This window comes from Papilio polytes, unplaced genomic scaffold (assembly GCF_000836215.1).
Source record: "Papilio polytes unplaced genomic scaffold, Ppol_1.0 DF824191.1, whole genome shotgun sequence".
Taxonomy (NCBI): Eukaryota; Metazoa; Arthropoda; class Insecta; order Lepidoptera; family Papilionidae; genus Papilio; species Papilio polytes.
In genome coordinates this window covers 1,216,455-1,240,196 of record NW_013525013.1, presented here as the reverse complement: position 1 = coordinate 1,240,196, position 23,742 = coordinate 1,216,455, and the positions used below count along the sequence as shown (strand labels likewise).

At 33.6% G+C, this 23,742-nt stretch overlaps 2 protein-coding genes across 3 annotated transcripts in view; one reads left to right on the top strand and one right to left on the bottom strand.

Moving 5' to 3' along the window:
- Positions 1-365: 365 nt before the first annotated feature.
- LOC106110748 (glyoxylate reductase/hydroxypyruvate reductase) lies at positions 366-2,560 on the bottom strand. The gene is made up of 3 exons (XM_013292646.1): positions 2,028-2,560; positions 1,384-1,645; positions 366-1,079 (listed from the first exon to the last, which is right to left on the bottom strand). Exons 1-3 carry the CDS (start codon positions 2,180-2,182, stop codon positions 444-446), a joined length of 1,053 nt encoding a protein of 350 aa, XP_013148100.1. The 5' UTR covers positions 2,183-2,560; the 3' UTR covers positions 366-443.
- A 5,880-nt stretch (positions 2,561-8,440) lies between these two features.
- The window catches only part of LOC106110923 (SH2 domain-containing protein 4B-like), a 40,144-nt gene continuing 24,842 nt past the window's right edge, over positions 8,441-23,742 (top strand). The window contains exon 1 of one of the 2 annotated variants that reach the window (XM_013292881.1): positions 8,441-8,669. The gene's annotated coding sequence lies outside the window, so the exon portion shown is untranslated. Of the gene's footprint in view, positions 8,674-23,742 lie in introns of both variants that reach the window. The other variant, XM_013292882.1, reaches the window with a different exon arrangement.

Below are 23,742 nucleotides of genomic sequence, written 5' to 3'. Positions count from 1 at the left end.
CTCTGAGCCATGGTCCGCTGCGCACGTCGTAGCAGGACCATGTTCTCCCTGCTCAGGGGCCTCGTCGCCCATATGGGCGCTCCGTAGAGCGAAATTTAATCAAGTTCGGTTCTGTTAATTTGGGTACAAATATCCATCCATCCACTTTCGCATTTATAATATTAGTAAGGTTACCTGATCCAGATTATATTAAAAATTATCTTTTTTTATGCTTTCAATTAATTTAATTTAATTAAACAATTAAAATGTCAATATCTAAATGCTCTAGTGACAATGATGGTAAGCTATTGGCTTGTATTTTTTGTCCCTTATGTATTACATGATATCCAATGTTGAAATTAAATGTTTAAAGCAATAAAACGAAAATTTGATTGATAATAAATATACATTTGCTATTATACCTACACTTTATACATAACAAATATATTTACAGTATATAACATTTATTTAATTTCTGCTGGCATTTTAGTATCATTTAATGCAGCAAGTATGTTTTGTGCAGTTAGCTCACTCATTGTATTCCTAGCTTCAATTGAAGCACTACCTATATGAGGCAGAACAATGCAATTATCTAGCTTAAATAGTGGACTATCTAATGGTAGGGGTTCAGGAGTGGTCACATCTAAACCCGCAGCTCTGATAGTGTTATTTTGCAAAGCCTCTATCAACGCATTCTGATCTACAGTCCCACCTCGGCTTGTGTTAACGAAAATAGCTGTCTGTTTCATCTTCTCAAACGCAGCTTTGTTAAATATTTCCTTAGTTTCTGGTACTAATGCACAGCAACATATCACGAAGTCACTCTCAGTAAGCAATTCATCAAACGTAACTTTAATTGCACCAACTTCTTTAGCCTCGGGTCTCTCACTTCTGTTGAAGTAAAGAATTTTCCCTGTGTTGAAAGATTTCACACGTCTAGCGACCGCTTGGCCTATTCTCCCGTATCCAACGATTCCTACAGTAGCACCAGCAAGCCCTGGTCCTGTCATCCATGTCGGAGCCCAGGATACCCAGCCGCCAGTTCTCGCTTCATTTTGCGCTTCGGGTAAACGTCTTGATGTGGATAAGAGGAGTGCTAACTGAAAAGCATAAAAAGTAAAATAAAAATAACACTTTTTGTATATTAGATTACTTTTATAATAGAAAAACAAATTAATATGCTAAATGAATAGCTATGCCTATTGCCATTCAAAAAGGAAGTAGCAAAATGATGTTGCCACAATTTTACATTCACAAAGGCCATAGACACAAATAAAATTATTTAAATCCATTAGTTGAATGAACACAAAGAAATAACTATTATATATCATTTAATAATTTTTTGCCCCAATCTTCTACTTTGTAAGGTCTGTATTGTGACTTTAAAGGTATATGAATGAATACCGTGAGTTCAGCAGTAGCATCAGTCAAGACATCTGGAGTATACCCAATCCGGATGCCTCGTTTCTTACACTCCTCCAGATCAATATGGTCATGGCCCACAGATATGGTGGCCACCACCTTCAGACCAGGACCAGCCGCATCTAGCAGTTCTTTATCTATTTTATCAGTGAGTGAGCAGTAGATTCCGTTGGCACCAGATACATGTTTCAGTAATTCTTGTCTTGGGCATGGTGATGGTTGTTCCCACATCCTTAAATCACACCTGAAAATAGTTAAATGTTAAATTACTGAATTACAAAAAAATACTTGTGTTTTTATGACCAATCTAAGCTGAAAGTTGTAAAAATTATGCTTATATTCATTACAATTTATAGTCAATATGAATTAACTTAAATTACTGGAATGCAACCTTATTACCTTGATAGCTTTGTGCACTCAGTACAAATATTTGTTTAGCAAGGCATCAGTATTTTATCTTACTAGTTACTCTATCTCCCTGCCAAAAAGGTTTTATATTAATAACTTGTGGACTCATGTTAACTTCTTCTATACAGGTTATTCATTTGTTAAAGAGGAACAAGATGGCAGGCGTGTAAAAAAACCTTCTTAAAGATGTTTTAAATGAAGAATAATGTAAAACTTACTGTTTCTTGAGTATTTCTATGCCACATTCCGGCATATCAGATCGGGTGATGTAAACCTGGTGTTTTCCGGTACTCATTGTTCTGACGAAGTTGTTTGCGGCACCTCTTCTGATCAAATAAGGCGCAATGGCTGTCAACACGCCTTTATACCTCATGAATGGATAGTTTTTACGTATTGATTAAATTAGATTTTTTTGACAGTTGTCAGTTTCCGTACCAAGTCTAGCGAAAGGTCATTCTGATCTATGGCAAATACTTCGGCGGTGCTTCAATGGACTTTTTTTCAGTGGTGTCCTTGAAATATGACGGCTTCGCAACGTAAATTGCAAGATGTAAAGCAAACACAGTGGCAAGGATGATTTTGCCTTTACTCGACTTTAAGAATGACAAACGGCCGGACATAATACTTAGATAATTACTACTAGAGGTTAAACGAGCTATCAACCAATTATCAATATATTCTTGAAATTTTTGTTAACCTTGAACTTTCATAATACTATTTACTTCCCCTTCCCGCGTGATACAAGTGTCAATGCCATTTTGACAACTGTCAATTATGAAGTTTTTAAGGTAAACAAAAACAAGAAAATGTTTTTTGAACCATACAGCCAAAAGATTTTAATATTGAAGCATTTCTTCTATTTATTTTTATTTTGCAGTATCAATGAATATAGAGTATCTAGGCGTATTATTAAACGATTTTTTTTATTTTATACATCTTTAAATACTTGACATGTTGAGTCGTAACTCAACTAAACTACAATGGATCGTAATCCCTTGTAGTTTAGTTTAGTATAGTTTATAGTATAGCTTCTTTCCATACATTAAACTTTTCTAATCAATCGTTTTATATTACCCTTGTAAATAATTCCGCAAAACGGTATATTTAATGTTTAAAACTATTACATTAAAATTACAATCAACTGCAGCACAGTAACAGTAGTAAAACAATTTAATTCATCTCATTTGCATGTGCTATTTGTACGAGTATAGCTGTCATTTCCAAATATGGCATTAAATCAGATGGATTATTGCGGCGTGCAAATCTAATTAAGTAAACACTCGACCGAATCTTATTATTCTTACAATTGACGCTAATTCGTGGTTACGAATCGCAGTTTTACCGCGCCCGCAATAAACCGGCCGAGTAATTATTTTCGCCACGAAAATTAATTAACAAGATTAGTTTTATGCGAGACTTTCATACCGAAGTCGAGATATCCAGCCGGCGGCAGTTCTCGTGCGGATTTCATTATGTGCGTTGTTACTTTCATCTCGTTATATCTATTTCTCAATACATGTTAGTTATACTTTTTAATTATCATCATGGGCGTAGTAACATTCTTACATTACAGTCGTTATGAATTGTTTAACATTTTAAACATAATTTCTCTTGTTAATTTTAACTGTTTTAAGATTTACACTAAGATTTGTATCGACTAGCTTAGTACGTTTATAAGATAGTTAAACTCTTATTACCTGGATATCTGATCTGAATTTAAAAGGCAACAAAAACTGTAAAACTACTTTTTCACTTCCTAGGCAAAATTTTGTTCTTTTTTAACAGCTTTGGGGTGGGCTTATTAGGTTTATTTGGGACTGTGTAATTCGCAGACTTTTGACAGATTTGGTGCCTCTTTCTGTTCAGCGCCCTGGGTGGTCGCTCAAACATGCCCTGGGCTAACGCCGGTATTGGTAACACAGTAGGGACGTTTTGAACCGGGTATGCAATGATTGCTGGTGACAGACTAATTACACCATTCTGATTTGTGTATTTGTTCCGTGGATTACATATTGAGCGCCCAATAAGTTCGTGTCTTTCTATGATTCACATCTGCTTGTACCCAATAAAACTATTATTTTTTATACCTCACAATTGCAATACAATGATACGTTATATAAAAATAACATTTAGAACCTTTTAACATTTTCCTTACAAAATTAAAAAATCGTATTTTACTTCGCTTTATCTCATAATTTCCATTAAAATTCCGCTAAAATAAAAATAATTTTAAATGTAAAGATTTTCTCTGGTAACATTATTTAGAAAATGATCTTATCTAACAAAAGTGATATAATTCTTTTTGATTTATGATTTAGATTTTCTTAAGAATTTTAATATTTATTCCACAATAAAGAAAAACATAAAACTGATAACAAGTTACTATTTAACACGCTCTTGGTACAACTTTCTCAATTTTCCTGAAGTTTCGCAATAATACTAAATGAAAATAACTGTTTTTATTTACATATAAGAAAATAAGTTACCGATTCAATTTAAATTTATAAGAAACTAGCAGTTCCAGTGCGACTTCATCCGCATGAAATGTCAAAATTCAAATGCACAAATGACTATTGCTTCCTTGATGTTGGTAGCAACTTATGGTCTCTTTACCACATTAGGATTTTTATCCAAAATATTTACCCCCTAAGTTTAATGCCGTGAAAATATATAGCCTAAAGCGTAAATGTAAATGTAAACGTAAATGTAGGGCTAATTATTAAAAAAGAACTATTTAAAAACATGCTGTAATTGCTGACATCTTAGGCAACAAAGTGTGTGTTTACGTTTTATTATTATAGCATAGTATAGAAATAAAAATTAAATGCTTTTGACTTTCCATTAACGGTATCCATTCGTTAAAAAAAGAATAATAGCCAAATTGATTTTCCCAGTTCAAAGATTAGTTGTTTATGTTTTATACAGTATAATAAATACTTGACTGTAACTCTCAAATGCAATATTAATAGGAATTTCACATGTGAAAGATAACGTACGAAATTATCAAGCCGTCTTTACAGTAAGTATGTATTGCTTGATATAACGCAGCTACTTTCTATTTAGTAATTAGAAGATTCGCACACGAAAGTCGATGTTATTTACTAACGCGACAAGAGTGCGCGGTGCGCGGGAAATGCCAGATTAATTATGTCCGCGAGCAAAAACGGAACGTTCTTAACTTTTTAATTTTCGCTTTATACAGGGTTGTCATTATTTTGTATCTGTATCGACAACAGATAATAGTAATATTTTATTTTTTATGTTACAGTTCAATAATGTAATCTATTAGTCCAATTCTCACGTAACGATTATCCGTTTCGTTACACTCTGGCTGAGCTATCGGCGTTAACGGTGGTCGGTCGGTTAACCGGACTGTTACCCGGACTAGATACAACGATTGTATAATGACAGGAAAAATAGTGCGTGTCTTATGAACTATTGATATGACTTTATTATAGACTAAATATGTAGACTAGAATTTTTTAGCGCCAGTTACCGCGGGCATTTCTAGTGGGCAGGGGATCAGAGAGTTGGCTGCCCTCCATAACTACGCCTAATAAAGCCGTATTTTCCCCAAAGAACGAGCGTATTATGCGGCTGACGCCCATTTCAGTAACTGATAAATCGGCGGTGAATTCAAGCTGTGCTTTTTATCAACGGAAATGACCTATATGTTTTTAAAAATAAACCATATAGTTAGGCAGTAGACAAAGCACATTATTTTCATCTAAATTATATGCAATCATTTGTCATTTTTTGATATTACAATGACTCATAACCAAAAATATTAATACTGATTGGCAAACGATTCTAGTATTTAATACTATAGAAATAAGGGTTATAAAAGTTTAAATGTAGACACGGTTGTAACAAACTCAACAGCGCGTATATCCCTTTTCAGAAGGTCTTTACCAAGGCTTTAATTGTTTTTATTGTTTGCACATGTACAATAACGAGTCATATATGATCAGTGTTAAAATTTCGTAATATAGAGAACAATCAAGTCAAGGGTCATCTCTCACCAATCTATGGTTAGTCTAGTCTTTATCTTTCAGACAATGGTTTCATCACCATCCCCTTGTCTGTCACATTTCGACCATAGACGTCAGTTGGTTTGTCAACTCATTGTTTGGTGACATTAGCGGAAAAACATTCCGATTGCAGACAAAACGGTTACGACATTTTCGCTATTGTAACTTTATTTGTTTGTTCATTTGTTATTGTTATTTTTGATTCGAAGGGACTCGAGCCGACCACGCTGGCTCACTGCGGTATGTGGCTCTAATTGCATGTCAAAAAAAAAGAGAAGTATAATAAAGCGTGACTTCGTTGATGGTGTTTAATGTTCGCAAATGGATACTCGTGATTCCAATCATGCTGTATTTCAAGTGGCTGTATAATATAAATCATTGAGGTCTGTAGCTATGTCACATGCCTATGACTGGATGTCTCGATTAGAGCGAGCTCACACCGTTGACTAAACTATCGGACAACTGTTGTGCGATTGTCGATTGTTTCGCAGCTGTTTAGTTGCACAACTAAAAATCGAATTTTGCTTTTACTCTTTTTTAAATTATTTAGGTCTTTTTCAGTCCGTGAACGTTATAATATTACAGATCAACGTTAAATATCGAAGATAAATAATTTTTATTAAACGTTAAATAACACGTTACGAAACTTACGCTGTACACGATGTTATTTTATCTTTAACTATTGTTTTTAAAGTACAGTCAGTGTCACAAGCACAAGTATCTATACTATTATAATAAAGCGTAAACACACACTTCTTTGTTGCCTTAGATGTCAGCAATTACAGCATGGTTTTGAATAATTCTTTTTTTAATAAAAAGCCCTACAATTGTGTCACGCTTTAGGCTATATAATTTAACGCCATTAAACTTAGGGGGTAAATATTTTGGATAAAAACCCTAATGTGGGAAAGAGACCATAAGTATATAACAATATACAACTATACAACACACACGCATCAGCTAACTGGCTGCTAGTGTGTCACCCAAAATAATAATAAATAATAATAATAATAAGTTGCTGCCAACACCAAGGAAGCAAGGTTGTCACCATGTCATGTCATTTTGACATTTGCAATTGATAATTTGATACATGTAAACAATAAAATAAAATTTTCATAAATTTATGCGGATGAAGTCGCACAGGAACAGCTAGTATAAAATAGAAACAAATATTCTACCTTTCATTAAATTGATTTATAATTTAAAATATTCAAACTAACTGGCAGTATGTAACATTCTGTCTACAATCTTACAATCAATTTTATTAAAATTAAAACGATGAAATTAAGATTTCTGACGCGGAGTGTACGTAATTAAACACCTGTGCAATTTGACGCGATGTTTTTGGCACAGATTAAAAAACCTGCTGCTGTTCGTCTTCCTTTTATTTTATTCAAATTACATAATGGTGGTATAATGAAACAGACTGTTATTTTGCGATTGCAATTTTATAATGTAAATAAAAATTAACTTTTATAGTTATAGTTAGTTTAAAAATATGACTTTTAATAAAGTCTACATACGTTCAGTACTTTTAGTATAAACATGCCATACTTTTTGGGTGTTTTGTGTGTACTATTTTTCGGTCAACCCATCAATTATGGATTTAAACACGACCTGATCCAGATCCATCGATCATAATTTAAATGGGAGCGACTTTAAATTCGTTATAAATAGCTTACATAAAATGTTCGACCTACTTCAAATGGTAAAAAATTTCGCGGAAACTTTTCAACTTGTTACTAATGGTCAGTAACTTTAATATAATTCAGATAAGCTTTGCTTAAACGTTGGATGACAATAGGCAAATGTTTGAACACACTTTATAATTTCCGTCAAACTAAACTTGAAAGATATCTATGGTGAGCTGGTACGAAGTTTATTACTGCTAATGAGAAAAAAATGTTTTTTTTTCCGTAAGCAACATTCGTGTAATCAGTGAGTATATTTTAAAAATTGCATGTTAGACGATAACTGATGTTATACAGTTCTTTATGAGAGAAATTATTGCAGGCCTGTGTACACATCTGTCAGTGTGTTACAAATTCGCGATATACCACGAATGGGCGGAAGCGTAACGGTTTTATTCTGCAATTGTTTACAGTAAAAAAATATTTTTAATATTTTAGGGTATGGTGTTTTTATTCTAATCCATTTATAAATTGGTTCATGCAATTATCTTGATATATTTGGGTGGACAGAAATAGGTGCTCGTTGCCCCCTTTCATCAAGCTATTTAGGCCGTGAATTCAGGAGTTAGTTTAGTGAATCGCCAAATGACTGACACAATTAACTTTCTTAATTATAAATAGATTTAGTGTTTGTTTCTCGATTCTTAAAAAAATGAACCCGTATGCACCCGGATCCATATTCTATAGGAATAGTTACATTATATTTCGTTGTGTAGGATGTTAGTATTACCGGATGGAAATGTAGAGAATTTATGTTACCCGCAGTGATTACTTTTACACCATTACTGCATTAAACACATTTACTGATTACATCAAATGTGTAATCTATACAGAAATTATCTTTATTTGCGTTGAGAATGGAACAATATCGCCGCAAAGCGAAGGAAGCGTTTTCTCGTTTCTGAACGAACGCGTCAACGTCATTCGCTGTCAGTCGCCGGAGAGCGCGCAGTCGCGTCGCGTGTGCTCGTGTTTTGTAAATTTAAATTCAACGGAATTGTTAGATTTATAAATACGCCTTCAAATTATTGAAGAAATAAGACGATAATAAGTGTATCAGTGTGTGCTTTTGTGTTTTAAAGTTTTGTGAAGAGAACACTGTACACATTTATTGTTTATTCTGCTGAAGTTGAGAATTGTGAGTATACGATAAACTTTCCTTTTTTGATTTCGTTACCAAAACAAAACTTCGCACGATGTTGTTACAAATGTTTTTTGTAAATAGAAACTTAGTTCCTCGGGTTGAGAATACGTAAATAACAAAGATATATTTTTATAATTTATTTTTAAAAGACAAAAACTTAGGAATTGAACAAATAATATTTTATGGAGAGGAAATTATTCCCTTCTAATTAAATCTGGTATTATTCTAAAGTACAAGTAGTTTGAGTTTGATCTAAACTGTTTTAGTAACTTTAATTTAAATAGAAAAGTATTACTCAAATGTTACCAAGGTCCAGATGTGCTGCACATGCATTTTAAAGTTACTGGTCCGAGGTTGAGATTTGGGAAAGCTGTAATCTTCAGTACGAGTACTTTACACCTGAATGTGATCAGATATTATTTACGCAATTGAGATTAAAAAAGCACAAAACGATATTTTCATTGCGTTGCGACGTAAAAACTAAATATTATACATTTTTTATAGTTAAATTCAGAAGAGATTGTTTTATCGCCATAATTTTGACATGGTTTCGCATTTCCGACCTGACTGATCGTATCGGTCAAGCTAGCTACATACTCCTGGTTTTAACTCAACATAATAAATTATTAGCAATCGCCCGCGACTGCGTCCGCTTTAAAAAAAAAGGCTAAGTAGCCTATGTATTCTTCCAGACTATACATCCATGCCAAATTTCATCGAGATCCATTTAACCGTTTAGGCTACAAACTCTAACAAACATCCATCCATCTATACTTTCGCATTTGTAATTAAGGGCGGATTCAGCTTTGGCGCCAGGGGGGGGTCACATATAGTGGTCAAGTAAAGAGCTTGACAAAATATGTAAATACATTTTTGCAAACTTTTGACCAACCAGCTCAGGGGGGGGGGGGTCATGACCCCTATGACCCCCCCTGGATCCGCCGTTGTTTAAAATATTAATAAGTTAACTGTCAATTGGACTATATATAGTTAAATTTATACCTACATACGCATTTATAACTGAACAGTCTGTTCGGAACTGAGCGTTTGTATTTGGCTTCTCGCAGCAAAACGTGATAAATTAATACCATTCGAGTTTAAAAAATAAATTCTAGATTTCGCATAGCTGGTGTTGCGAAATTGTAACACATTTTTATCGGCATAAAGTAACACAGTTGGAAATGACCAATTACATTCAGGTCACGTGTGCGCGTATCAAATACAAATTGTTACATTTAATCCGAGCTTGTTACAACGCGATTATGTAACATTGACTTTGTAACGTGCTATTGATGTGTGTAACATTACAGCATTTTAAGGTATTTTGTATGTATGAAAGAAGAAGCCCAACGATTTCCCTTACATTTGAATAGTCCGGACATAACACAAAGAGAATTTCGATTATCGATATCGCATAGAATCGATATTTATTCGTATTTAATGCGAGTAAATATTATATCATCAACATATTCATTTATAAGATATTATAACAGGTCCGATTTATTCCTTTGTTAATGCATATTGCGTTTGTCGCATTATAACAAGGAAATTAACTGCGTTAGCGTTTGTCATATAGGACTATTTCAAGGTTTTAAACAACATTGTATGCGTTCTTATATTTCTATATTATTATTATAAAGGAAAAAACTATAGGATGGATGGATGGTCCACTCGACACTGGCCCAATCCGCTAAGAGAGTGCCATAGACAAGAAACTGAAATGAACTGGATGAATCTCGACGAAAGTTAGGATATCTATGCCAACTTTCATCCTATTATATCCTAAGAACACAGGGTACACGCTTTTGTCATTTTTAATACGACTCAAACGGAGTCACGGGCGAAAGCTAGTACCTATATTCTCTTATCTCTTTTCCCAAAGGAAATAAGGTTGATAAGGTACTTTTAAATGGGTGTTCCGAAAAGCCACTGTTTGAATTTAAATGTTGTATAAAAAGGCATAAAAAATATTAGTGTCATAGATAAAATTTCCGATTCCGATTACCGGATTTTGCGAACTGTGTTTTTAGTATTTTTATAATTTAGATAACATTATTAGTAATCAATGTTTATATTTGAATGTGTCATATAATTTACCGAATTGCAGTAAATACCCGACTTTATCTCATGAGTGAACAAATAGGGTGTTTTCGTAAACATGCGTTATTAGTTGGAGATTACGATTGATAAGATAATGTGGATGTCGGACTGACTTGAGATTTGAAAACGATATATTAAGATGTTTTCACACGAGGGAAGAAATAGTAACGTAACGTACTGGTAATATTTCCACGCACACTATCTGTTTAGTCTGCGTGTTGAACAATAGCAATAGTGCACTGTGTTGGTCCGCCTATTCTACCTTCGTGTGAATAGTGCATATTGTTTATACGTTTATAGGGTTACTACTAACCCTGTAGTAATGGGTATTTTTCATCAATAAAGAATGTTTACCATATTGGAATGGTTAATATATCGTTGTAAACCATGCCGCTATATAGCGTTAAATAAGGCTATGTACACATTTAAAAATAGTCAAGAGTACTTTCAATTTCAATGAGAACATTCTTTGTTTTAGGTTCAAGGGTAGAATTCTTCGTGAACAGCTCCGAAGTAAATATTAGCGCAATTGTGGTACTGTTTAAGTGATATTAATCTTTATGACAAAGGGAATAGGGTTTAAAATGAATAACTTGCAGTGAGACAAAGCATGCTGCGTTGCGTTGGGTTTATTTTGTAATGCTAGGGTAGCCTTCTAATTAGTAGATGTCAGACAGTCCTGATTAAATGAAATTATTTTGATAAAATATTGGTTTGTAGCTATTTCCTTGTCAATGTGTGCTTTTTTACTGAAAATTTTATTCTATTGTTTCAATCTACATTTTAAACTTAAAGAAAAAAAAAACTTTTACATTTATCTATTTAAAAACAAAAATGAGAACATCAGCCATGACTTACAAACAGACAGGTGACTGATAAGATAGTGAAAGTTGATAAATTGTTTTACTTTAAAGATTTATCTGCGACAATGGTTTTAAAGAAGTCAAGGAACGACATCATTTAAATATGACAGCCCTGACATCTTTAGTACTTTAAAGTACACTCTTATTTTATTCTTAAACAAAGAATAAAGAATTCTGGGGCAAGTTAAATTCAAGCTTATTTAAAGATGGGCAATATAACGGATTATGAAATCTTACCAAAACAGTCTTTTACGCAATCATAGGCATAGGTGTAACCTATAGGCATCGCTAGCTCATTTTTTTTACGACGGCTTCGGGCCGCCCTCTTGTTCCCCTAACACATTTTAAGTTAGGGACCTGGGTGGCGGGTGTATCTTTATTTCTTTATTTTTAGATCTAGGCAAAGTTAGGTATAGGGGGTCTACTATCGACTAATATGGTGTTATTCGAAGTTGTTTTTATATCTGCTTTACATTTTTATTCTCTGGGAAAGGGGGGATTTATCGTAGCTTAGTCTACGTGTGCTATCCCTGCGATGCCTATGGTGTAGGTGCACTGACAAAGTCTGCTCTTCATACATCAAAAAACTTAAAAAAAAAACATACAGACGAATTGAGTACTTCCTTCTTTTGGAAAGTCGGTCAAAAACAAAGGTCACATGATATGTAAAATCATGTGACTATATTTATCTCAGTTGAGATTTAGATAACCTTGAAGTGTACACTAGTTGAATAGAATTTCTACTTTCTTGTTGAGATTATTTATTTGGTCAAGGTAATTTCTCTTGAATTTCACTAAATGAAATCGATTTTTTTATCAATTTTGTATATCTATAGCTGTTTTACATCTTATTTTAAAGGTTGATTCCTAGGTAACGTGGAAAAAGACATTTTTGTCCTAATATTACATGATGGTCACCCTATCGATATGGCATTTATGGGCGCTGTCCCGCTCTCTTGCTTGAGCCGGTATTGCTTGCGGGCTGGCTTTGTTCAACAAATTGTCGCCTCAAATATTGTCCCAAAGATTGTTGCTTTGTTACTACGCTGCCTTTCAATCTTATCGGATCCATTGTCATCGAATACCTATCGTCTGAACTCCATTCGAATGGAAGTTACGCAACGAAATGTGAAATGGTTTGTTTTCATACATTTAAAATTAAGCACTTGTTTGTGTTTTTAAAATACTCACTGCCACAATCCAGTCACATTAGCTCCTTTGCAAACAAGTACAAACTAAATCAATATTTATTGTGCTATACTAAAGGAACCCTTAGTGACCATTTAGACAGTTATTTAAAATATTCCGTGATTTGAATGACAGGAAATGGTGTATGTGCGGTTTACACAAACACTGTGCTTTGAATAATAAACAATGTTTTTTGCCTTTATGCTCAGTGTATATTTAAACCTTATATTAATTCTGGACATACCAAGAATTTTAAAAGGATTTAAATATTTGAAGTCGACTTTATTTGATACTTTTTCATACAGAATTAAAAGGATTTAGAGAATTTTATTACATTTAATTTTAACTTAATTTGTTTTTTATCCTCAAGTAATATAACCGAATGCCTTGGCTCAGTGGTTTAAGCACTTGACTTCTAATCTACAGGTCTTGAGTTCGAATCCCGCCGTGTTATTTTCGATTTTTCGAATTTTCATATATACATAACTTACCCCACGTTCTTACGGTGAAGACAAACATCGTGATGACCTGCACATATTAGCAAAGAAATTCAAAGATATGTGTGAAGTCAACCCGCAATGAGCCAGCGTTGTTGTCACCTTAACTTAGGGTAAGCTCCGAGCCCCTCGGTGGGGACGTTCAGTGGTCTGGTAATGATGATGAACATAACCGAATACCATGTTGATGTCAAATATGTGACGACCCTAAGTTTACTTTAAGTTGATTATTTTAAATGGCGTTCGCTTTCCCGTGCTTATGTAACTGATGTAACCAACAACGGGAAGTTGGTGAGTTGAATACCAATTTACGATAAGCTCCTGTGACTTCGGTTACGTAGAAACTGGTATATTAACATACCTCGGGTTTAAACGTCATGTAGTTTAGTCGATAGTTTATTAATGTATCGATAATTATGTAACAATAAGAGGGTGTATTCTGACAGCTGGGACAGTTATCTATACTAATATAAAGAGAGAAGATTTGTATTTTTGTATGTATTCGAATAACGCAAAAACTACTGGGACGAATTCAAAAATTCTTTCAAAATTGGAAAGGTTAATTATCTGTGAGTAATATAGGCTGTATTTTTATTATTTTTTAATATCACGGGCGAAGTCGCGAGCAACAGCTAGTGGTAAATATCCAAATGTCTTTTGGAGATTTATGAATATTGGATATTAAATGGAAACTGGTCAACTGATTTTGCGATTTCTGATGATATGGCTTCTGTTAATTGGTTTTATTTGAACTAAGTCTGTTTGTCTTTGTTCAATGACAAATTATAAGCTTTAAGGTAAATGTTACAGTAATTGTAAAGGTTTCTATAGATATTATACTATTTGGTATCAAGTAAATTACAAATAAACACACCATGGAATATAAATGAAGTTTCTGGAAGGTTTAAGAAGAAGAAAGAATACGTAAGAGTGTTTATCTTGTTAATTTCTTACTAATATTATAAAAGCGAAAGTTTAAATGGATGTTTGTCTGCATATCTCTAGAACGGCTTAACAGATCTCGTCGAAATTTAGCATAGATTCAGAAGTCAAGAACACCCTACTAATTGTTTTTTTATTTACGGATGGAGTCGCGGCGACAGCTTGTTCATATGATCTGTTTACGTAAAACATACTCGTACTTTTTTTACATTCTGTAATGGTATGGTGAGAGTTAACAACAGATGTCTTCCTTACCATACAAAACATCGACAAATATGTTGCTTGCAACCTGTCATTTTGCACATGAATGCAGAAAACTTATACAGGATGTTGTTATTTATGTTTTAAATTACTCATGTAATTAATATGAGTACCTAAATGAATTATTTTCGCTAATATGGTCAACGAGGAGGAAAATATGTTTGAAAACTTAGTTGTTTTGACCTAATCCGTGACGTTGCCAAATTATCTTTTGAACGTTATACAAATGGTATTTATATTAAGTTAAATACAAAGAAATTAATTTATTACATATGGTAATGGTAAATAATTAAAGCAAGGTTAGTTTGCATTATTTCTCTAATCTCGTTGGCCTAGTTCAAAGCTTAACAAAACATGGACACTTCTTTACATTACATGGAAGGTCGAAGATATTAGAAACACTAGCACTGTTAGAATGCAACTAACCAGTGAGTTACCACTGACCTCTATAGATGAACAGGCTATACTGCGCTTGTTTGATTTTCTGCATTTTGTAGCTGACGGTTGCAATGAAGAGTTTTCCAATCGCCTATCCATTTATACAGATTAGTAGTGGGTTCCCTGATGATATAACTGTACAAAACATTGTTATCTCTATTTTTTGTAAAGAATGAAAGAGACAGGGAATGGTGTGTTGTTAATAGGTATCATAATAATTTTATTAATTGTTAAAAACTCCCCTTTATCAGGTAATCGTGAGTTTTTAAACGAATCACAAAAATCAATCGTTAATTAATAGTCGTAAAGTACGAGTGTTTTAAATCGATTTTAATACGATTTTAAATTAGAATTATTCATTTAATTGACCATTTAACGCACGAGTCAAAAATCTATTTAGATTTTCGAGTTGCCTTATATGCGGTGTGTCAAAATTAATGAACTGGTTTGTCCGGGCGATGACCATTTTAGGGTACATGTAAAATCCGACTTTAAGTTATGTACGAGTATGTCCGTACATATTTTGGCGTTTTTAACCAAAGTATGCTTGAACGCATTAAATTTATAAAACAAGCTGTTAGTTGAATCACGGGTAAGACCACTTTCATTTCGTTGCAATACAATGGGAATATATGGGAAAATAAAATGACAGTAAAAGTGAGGTTATAATTTTTTACGAGTACATTGGTAATTGTATAGATAATATTTGTTTAATGAACCGAGCTTAGATCACTACTTAGGTGTATATAAACTCATGAAGTAAGAAGTAAGTCAGATAGTCAGCAAATGCTGCTTAAAGCCTGTTAAATGTACAGGTAAAACTAAAGTGTGTTGATAAAATAGGACTGTCAGTTAAACTGTGCAGTTCTCAGTTGAGCATACAGCTTTAGCTGTGCGACTGTACAGTAAATTGAAAATGTGTACCGGGCCCAACTATAAATGTTTGTTTATTAGATTGTTATTATCCTGTTATGAAAGCGGATAGTTGATTAAAACATATTATAATTTATTTAAATGTATTTTACATAAATATATGTGATTCATTTATCATATAGTTGCGACGAGACGTTGAGAAGTTAGAACCAATATACGCCGCCATCTTATGTAACTTTTACTTTTAAATTATTCGAGCTGTCAAAACTGGCAACATCCAGCCATCAACCATAGACAATTAGCGAGGTAAATGACATTGATTGCAGAGTTATAAACGTTTAGAAATAAATTATGGTCTCGAAATTTAAACTGCCATTAGCGTGTCTATTACAGCTTTCTCAAAGTGATTTATATTATTAATAATTATTTTTATATTGTAAATAACTAGTTTATAAAAGAATCCGCCTGTCGGCTATAGTTGTTTACTTTAATGGTTTATTCAGTAAAAGTGTTAGTTGATTTTGACCTGATATTGTTTTTTAATAATCTTTTAGTGGTGATTTATTTATTAATCGATGTGATAATATTACTTTCTCATTTTAACATGAATACAAATTCAAACATGTTTTTTTAATGAAAAGTTCATACACATTTGTATACTAATGTTATAAAGAGAAAAACTTTGGTTGATTGTAATGAATAGGCCCAAAAACTACTGGGCCGATTTTAAAAGTACTTTCACGTTAGAAAGGAAATTTATCTGTGAGTAACATACGCTAAATTTGTACTTTTTTAAATGTAATAACTTTTTTAAATTGGTGAAAGTGACATTCTGTTACTTGTCTACGACAGAATGGCGCCAAAATATGACAGATGACAACGAATTTTAAAATTGACGGACCGAAGTACATGTTAAATACATTTTACATGTATTTCTGCTCTAAATACGCATAACAATAAGACTTATCGCGTCGCGCGTTGCTGACGACTAATGGACCTCGTGCGTTACAGTGCTTATCGCACGCCATTATGATGACTAAAAGTGCACGTTTGACCCTACCTAAAGTATATGCTTCTTTTTGACCGACTTCCCAAAAGAAGGAGGTACTCAATTTGTCTGTATGTTTTTTATGTATGTTACGGCATAACTCCGCTGCTAATGGACCGATTTTGATAATTCTTTTTTATCTGAAAGGTAGTGATTGCAGGTGGGTCCCAATTTGTTTAATTTATGGAGTCAAAGACTACGGCGTAGTTAAATAGTTTAGCTCAAAATCGCGTGATTAACTTTTTATCATGAAGGAATCGTTTCACACATTCATTTCAAAAATTGCAGGTGCTCGCAATTTTGCAACAATTGCGCAGGACTCACGGCTACGTCTTCCTTTGTCAACAGTGGTCCTATTTCGGACCTATTAGCAAACGCGCTTACTTATTAACAAGCCACTATTAAGTTTGAATCTCGTAATACCTAAAGTTCTTGCTTTCCTATCTTAGTAGGAAAGTATTGTATAAAACCCTATTTACTTCTAAAATAGCTTTCTTAGAACTATATCTTATCTTCAATTGTTTACTTACCTTAAACTTGTTATCGTGTGTCACCAGTCGAGACGCACCACTTTTATTATCAGTCGTAAACATAATCAATATAGGTTTGTTAATAATACTCGTTATTAAATACGCAAAGGATTTGGGTAAAAGATAATATTGATGCGGAAATGCAAATTAGAAAAGACTACAGAATAGTATAAAAAAGATTTAATTATACAGCACATTGGATCATATTTGTGAGTGTGCCTTCAAAAATTAAAAGACTAAACTACACTGTAGTCTTAAAAAATAGAAAAATACGTAAAAACCAATACATCAAAAGTCAAAATCCAACTTCTAAGTAATATTATAAATGCGAAAGTTTAGATGGATGGATGTTTGTTAGAGTTTATAGCCTAAAAGGCTGAACGGAACTAAATGAAATTTGGCATAGACGTAGAGCATAGTCTTCAAGAACACATAGGCTACTCACTTTTGTTCTTTTTCCACGCTGACGAAGTCGCAGGCGAAAGCTATAATAATATAATTCCTAGCTGTTGCTCACAACTTTGCCCGCGTTAAATTAAGAAATACTAAAAATATCGGTGCTGTAGTTTTTGAGTTGTTTTGATACATATAAAAACAAAATATTTCCTCTTTATAATTTTATTATAGACTAGCTGTTCCCGTGCGGCTTCATCCGCATGAAATTATGAAAATTTTATTACTATTGATATGATAGCAAATGTCAAAATGACATGACATGACAAACCTCGGCAATCTTGCTTCCTTGATGTTGGCAGCAACTTATGGTCTCTTTCCCACATTAGGGTTTTTATCCAAAATATTTACCCCTAACTTTAATGGCGTGAAATTATATAGCCTTAAGCGTGACGTAAGTGTAGGGCTTTTTATTAAAAAAAAGTATTATTCAAAAATATGCTGTAATTCCTGACATCTTAGGCAACAAAGAACTGTGTGTTTACGCTTTAATATAATAGTATAGATAGATATACAATTCTTAAAATTAAGTTGCATAATATTTTTTATTGATTGTTGCGTCATTTATATTATAACTATATTATAAATTTATTTAAATTTCCTAGCATCATCCGGTGCTAAGATATCACTTTTCAATATAAATGATTTAAACTGAATATAAACGGGTTTGCGTGCCAGACGAAAAATTAAAATGCATTTGCTCAATTTATACAACTAATTTGTAAAATTTTATAGTGTAACCATGATGCAGAGGATAGAGGCCAAAAACTTAAACGAATCTTATATACATTGCTTCGTAAGCCTTGTTTACAATCTGATAGATGTCAAATTTTATAATGAACTAGCTGTTTCGTACAGATTCATCCGTTTGAAATAATAAGTACATTTCTAAAATTGTTGATTACAAATGTCAAAATCCAAATGAACAAATGATAACGAAGGCCTTTAACATTGGGAAAAGATTATCGTTACCATGGCAATCTTACTTCTTTGCTATTAGCCTCTAGTTTTGGTCCCTTTCCCGCATAACGGTTTTTTCCAATTTATTTACCCCCTAAGTTTGATAGCATGAAAATATACAAGAGAAAAGAAAACCAAATTTGTTATACAAGTGTAGTGACTGTGTTCACTAATTAGCAGAATGTCTATAACTCGTTACGTTATAAAAGATGCACTCGTAATTATAATTAAATCGCACTTTAACAATCCGGCTGTTTTTGATGAGTAGGGTGACTATGATTTTGTAAAATGGGATATAGTCTCGCTTTGTTTTTTCATAATGTTTCACAGTATCAAAATATGTAAATTAAATATCTTATATTGGGTATTTTTCTCATTAGTCATTAACACACCAATATGAAAAAATCTAGTTTACAGCTAAAATAATTTAAAAATAAACTTAAAATGTTTAACATCGTGCACTTCAAAAGGAAAATGACCTTGGATTTTTTGTTTGTGGTAACCCTAATTGCATCAGATGCACGTAATTAGTGGTAGAAATATTTTCACCAATTTCATTGTAACTTCACTTTCACGTAGTTACAACGCTGTACGGGTATACTTTTATAAAAAGTTACACTCGAATTTGAACTGACTGTCCTTTGTTTTATGGATGAATTTGGCTTCGCATACATATTATTGTTTTCGTATCGCAGCAACCCCGCTGAATTATGAGTTTTAAATAATAAAGTTAATATAATTCTTCGACATAGTATGTCTTAAACTTATATATAGGATGTTACTTTTTTTATATTTAAATCATTATATCTTGACACTTATTTACTAAAATTTGTAGAAGCCTTGGCTCGAAAACTTCAAAATTTTATTCAAATGTTTTTGTTCAAAATAAACAACCATCTTGCACAAAACTAAAGCGGTTTAGTGATGGATCTGTGGCGTTCGCGTATTGGCGAAAGTGTTGTACGGGGAAATGACGTCTGTGGAATGAGAAATGTGCGCTCGTCGTTTCCCTGTTCAACATGCGTACTAGTATCTATGCGTTAATTAAAACATGCTTTATCTATTACTTTTGTAAACATTACTAGGTATATACGAGAGAGGAGTTTTTTTTAATTCATTCTACGCAATTATTTTACGAGCTTCATTTTAATATTAGCTTTCGCCCGAGACCGTCCGCGTGGAATTAAAAACAAAACAGAAGCAAGTAGTCTATGTGTTCTTCCAGACTGTTCTTTACGTCTATGCGAAATTTCGTCAAGATCCGTTCAGCCGTTTAGGCTACAAACTCTAACAAACAACCATCTAAACTTTAGCAATTATAACATTACTAAGAAATAATATTGTATGCAATACTGAAGGTTGCTCTTACATTAACGTATTGTTATCTCAATCTACTCCAAACAGAGTGAGTGAGATGGACATATGTTTTTATAGATGTGTTAGTAGAAACCAGTGCTAAGGAGAGCTTACGTGTTACCCTGACATTCACTAGCGACAAGGTTATCCATCCGGTACGATCACTTTATTTATAAACACAAACAATAAACTACAAATACATAAAAGATCAATATCTATGCTGAGATAAACAATTTTATTTCACTTGTCAGTGGTTACTTTTTTATAGTAGAAGGGGGCAAACGTACAGCGGATCGCTTAATGCTAAGTGATCCGACGCCCATGAACATGTGCAACGTCAAGGGAACTGCAGTTGCGCTGCCGACCTTTAAGGGAGGAGTACGCTCTTTTCTTGAAGGCCCCTAAGTCGAACAGTTTTGAAATACCGCTTTAGTAGACTCTTAGTTATAATTTGGCAAAAGGACTCCCTCAGGAACAACTAAATCACTATGTGTATGATTGTATAAAGTACTTCTAAAAAACATTGTAGTGAGTAAAATAAGCAATGTTAAATAATCTATTCTGATATTATAAAGAGAAAAGATTTGTATTTTCGTATGTATTGAAATATGAAACTGGTTATTAAACGTGTTTTTCATATAAACATATGGAATTCGTTACCAATGATTCATCTAACGTGTTGGAAGATTGATATGGAAGGTTACAAGTTCTTCATATCCAATTGGAAGCCTATAGATAAACATTTTAAATAACTAGTTGTCGCCCCTGACTCCGTCCGCGCGGAATTTAACAAAAATTCCAGACTTTGTTCTACATCTCTGATAAATTTCAAGAAGATTCGTTTAGTTGTTTTGGAGATAATATATCAATAAGCATGTTTCCATCCATACATTTTAGCTTCACATTTGTAATATTAGTAAGAAGTAAGATATTGATTGATATAATATCGTAAATGCCCACTTATTTATAACTTTATATTACTTTTGAGTAAAAAAAAAGCATCATTAAAAATGTCTAGACAGTCCTATAGCTTTTTCGTGCGTATACTAACAGGGGGACTGCGATACCTACAAAAAGAACATAAAGTACGGTGGCCCTTAATTACTGTTGTGCAGTTTTGCACACAAGTGAAAATATACACCTTTGTTTGTCTGTACCGTCCGTAACGTACGACAAATATTGTTCCTAAAATTGCTAACGTAGGAAAGAGAGTTTTAGAATATTGTGTTTTAGTAATGGGGACGTTTTATACAATCTATACTATAAAGATTTGTATTTTTGTACGTATTAAAATAACTCAAAAACTACTGGACCGATTTTAATTCTTCCACCGTTAAGGAAGGTAATTTATCTGTAAGTAACATAGGCTGCATTTTTTGTTTATTCATTAATTTCACGCGGATAAAGTAACAAGCAACAACTAGTGTGTAATAATACTATTTGTCAGATCTTACATGTTTAGATTTTATTAATTACATTACAGTTTTGCTTTCTCCAAATAACTCTCTACTTTTCAACAAATGTCACTTACTATTATAAATTGAACAACACAACAACAAATAGCCGTTTCACGCTTGAAGCCAGTATTGGAGATTTAAATGCGTTTTAGTGAAGTATTTGATTTACCTTCCTCTTGTATAGAGACGAGATAGTTTCACCTAACATCGACAGTGAAAGTTCTACGGTTAATATCGCTTTGTAATCTTATGTTGTCATACTTTCTTACATTACAGGCTTTTAAGAGATGATTTTTGTTGCATAATAATTGTCATGACAACAGACTTGGATGTACCTTTTCTGTCTTTAATGAATAGTGGAGAGAACTTCCCTAATAGGGCAGTTCCGTCTGTACTGGCCGTATGCTTTTTTATAAGAGAAGGAACAAGGAGAACGTTAGTTATGAGTGTGGAAGGGTACATCGGTAGAGGTAGACCTAGAAAGAGATGGATGGATTGTGTAAAAGGTGACATGATCAAAAAGGGAGTGATGACTGAGATGACGTATGATAGAGTTATGTGGAGGACAAAAACCTGTTGCGCCGACCCTACGGGAGTAGGATAAGGAGATGATGATGATGAAGGAAGCAAACGATCATCAGCAGATACGTTGCCGGTCTTTGACAAGGTGATATGCTCGCTTCTTTAGAACAGATCAATCCACAGATCGACTGTAGGTTACGAGAAAATCTTACTGTCTGTTAGTTCTAATGCAGGAACTCGGCAACAAGATCTCCAAACAATTCTTTACAGCACTTCCCTTGATAGATGTCGTAAATAATTCAGAAGGAACTTTCATCCGCTAATCCGAGTGGAGCCGAACACTTCTACTACTTTATATTGCATGTATTCGTAGTATTGTAGTAAGTTGTATAACGGGATTGTATTGAATAGTAGCCATTGTTGTCATGTTTCCTATAACTGGCCAGTACGGTCTATTATTGTGACACGTGACGATTGACTGTGCATTTGTTACGGCCAATTGTATATTGCCACATGTGGTAATGTTGCTGCAAATTCCAACTATTGCGTCTATCGATGCGGGGAACACTGCGTGGGGTCCCGATGACCTTGTGCCGTCAAAATGTTTGAAATTATTAGTAGATTAAATAAATTAAGAGTGAATTTCTTACCAGTTTAACGTACCAGCTTTCTGACAAACTGGATTTCTAGATCAAATCTGAATCATATAGCTGTATTCTAACAGTGGCAGAGCCCGCTTTAACATCTTCGCACCAATGGGCCGGCTCGCCCGGTGAAATACCACGACCACACAGAAAACTGGCGTTAAGTGGAAGAAATTCCGCATTTCGTCTGATGAATGTGGTGCCGGAGGCATAATTATAGTCCCTTTCCCTTTCTACCCTTTTCTTCAGAGGAAAGGATGGGAAGGATAAGTGGATTTGACGGTGGAGAAGACGCATGGGAAGGGGAAATGTCCTCTTTATCTGCGTCTCCTCCGTCAATTAAGGGTAGGCAGCGCATCTGCATTTGCGGAGCGGATGTTTATGGGCAGCGGTCGCTTTCCATTTCGGTGGATTTAGGTGGCCGCTTGCGAGTTTGCCACCTTGTATTATAAAAAAAATCTATAAAGGCTTAATGGCACACATCTGTTAATGCTTAATGAGTTAAGTCACCAGTAAACAAGTGTAAATTATGGTCTACATCTATGCCTAATTTCAATGAGATACGATCAGCTGTTTAGGTGGCAAACTAACAAATATCCATCAAAACATTTACGTTTATATTATTAGTAAGATATATCAAATTAGTGACATTCATAGTGTTTTAATTCATGCATTTCTGTAGGTTTGTAAAGTATATCTTAACTAACCGTTGCTCGCGACTTCGTCCGAGTAAAATTAAAAAATAATACAAAACACAGCCTATCTTACTTACAGATAAATTGCCTTTTTAATAGTGAAAGAATTTTTAATATCGGCCCAGTAGTTTCGCGTAAATCTAATACATACAAAAATCTAAAACTACAAATCTTTCCCTTTTATAATATTAGTATAAAAAAGAACTTTATTTTTTTTTTTTTTTTTTTTTTTTTTTTTTT

Excerpts from the sequence above, each read along its gene's own strand:
- LOC106110748 (XM_013292646.1), bottom strand. The coding sequence starts at position 2,182 with ATGAGGTATAAAGGCGTGTTGACAGCCATTGCGCCTTATTTGATCAGA. Across the intron at positions 1,646-2,027 it reads ATAGAAATACTCAAGAAACA|GTGTGATTTAAGGATGTGGG; the intron begins GTAAGTTTTACA and ends AACTATTTTCAG. Across the intron at positions 1,080-1,383 it reads ATGCTACTGCTGAACTCACG|TTAGCACTCCTCTTATCCAC; the intron begins GTATTCATTCAT and ends TATGCTTTTCAG.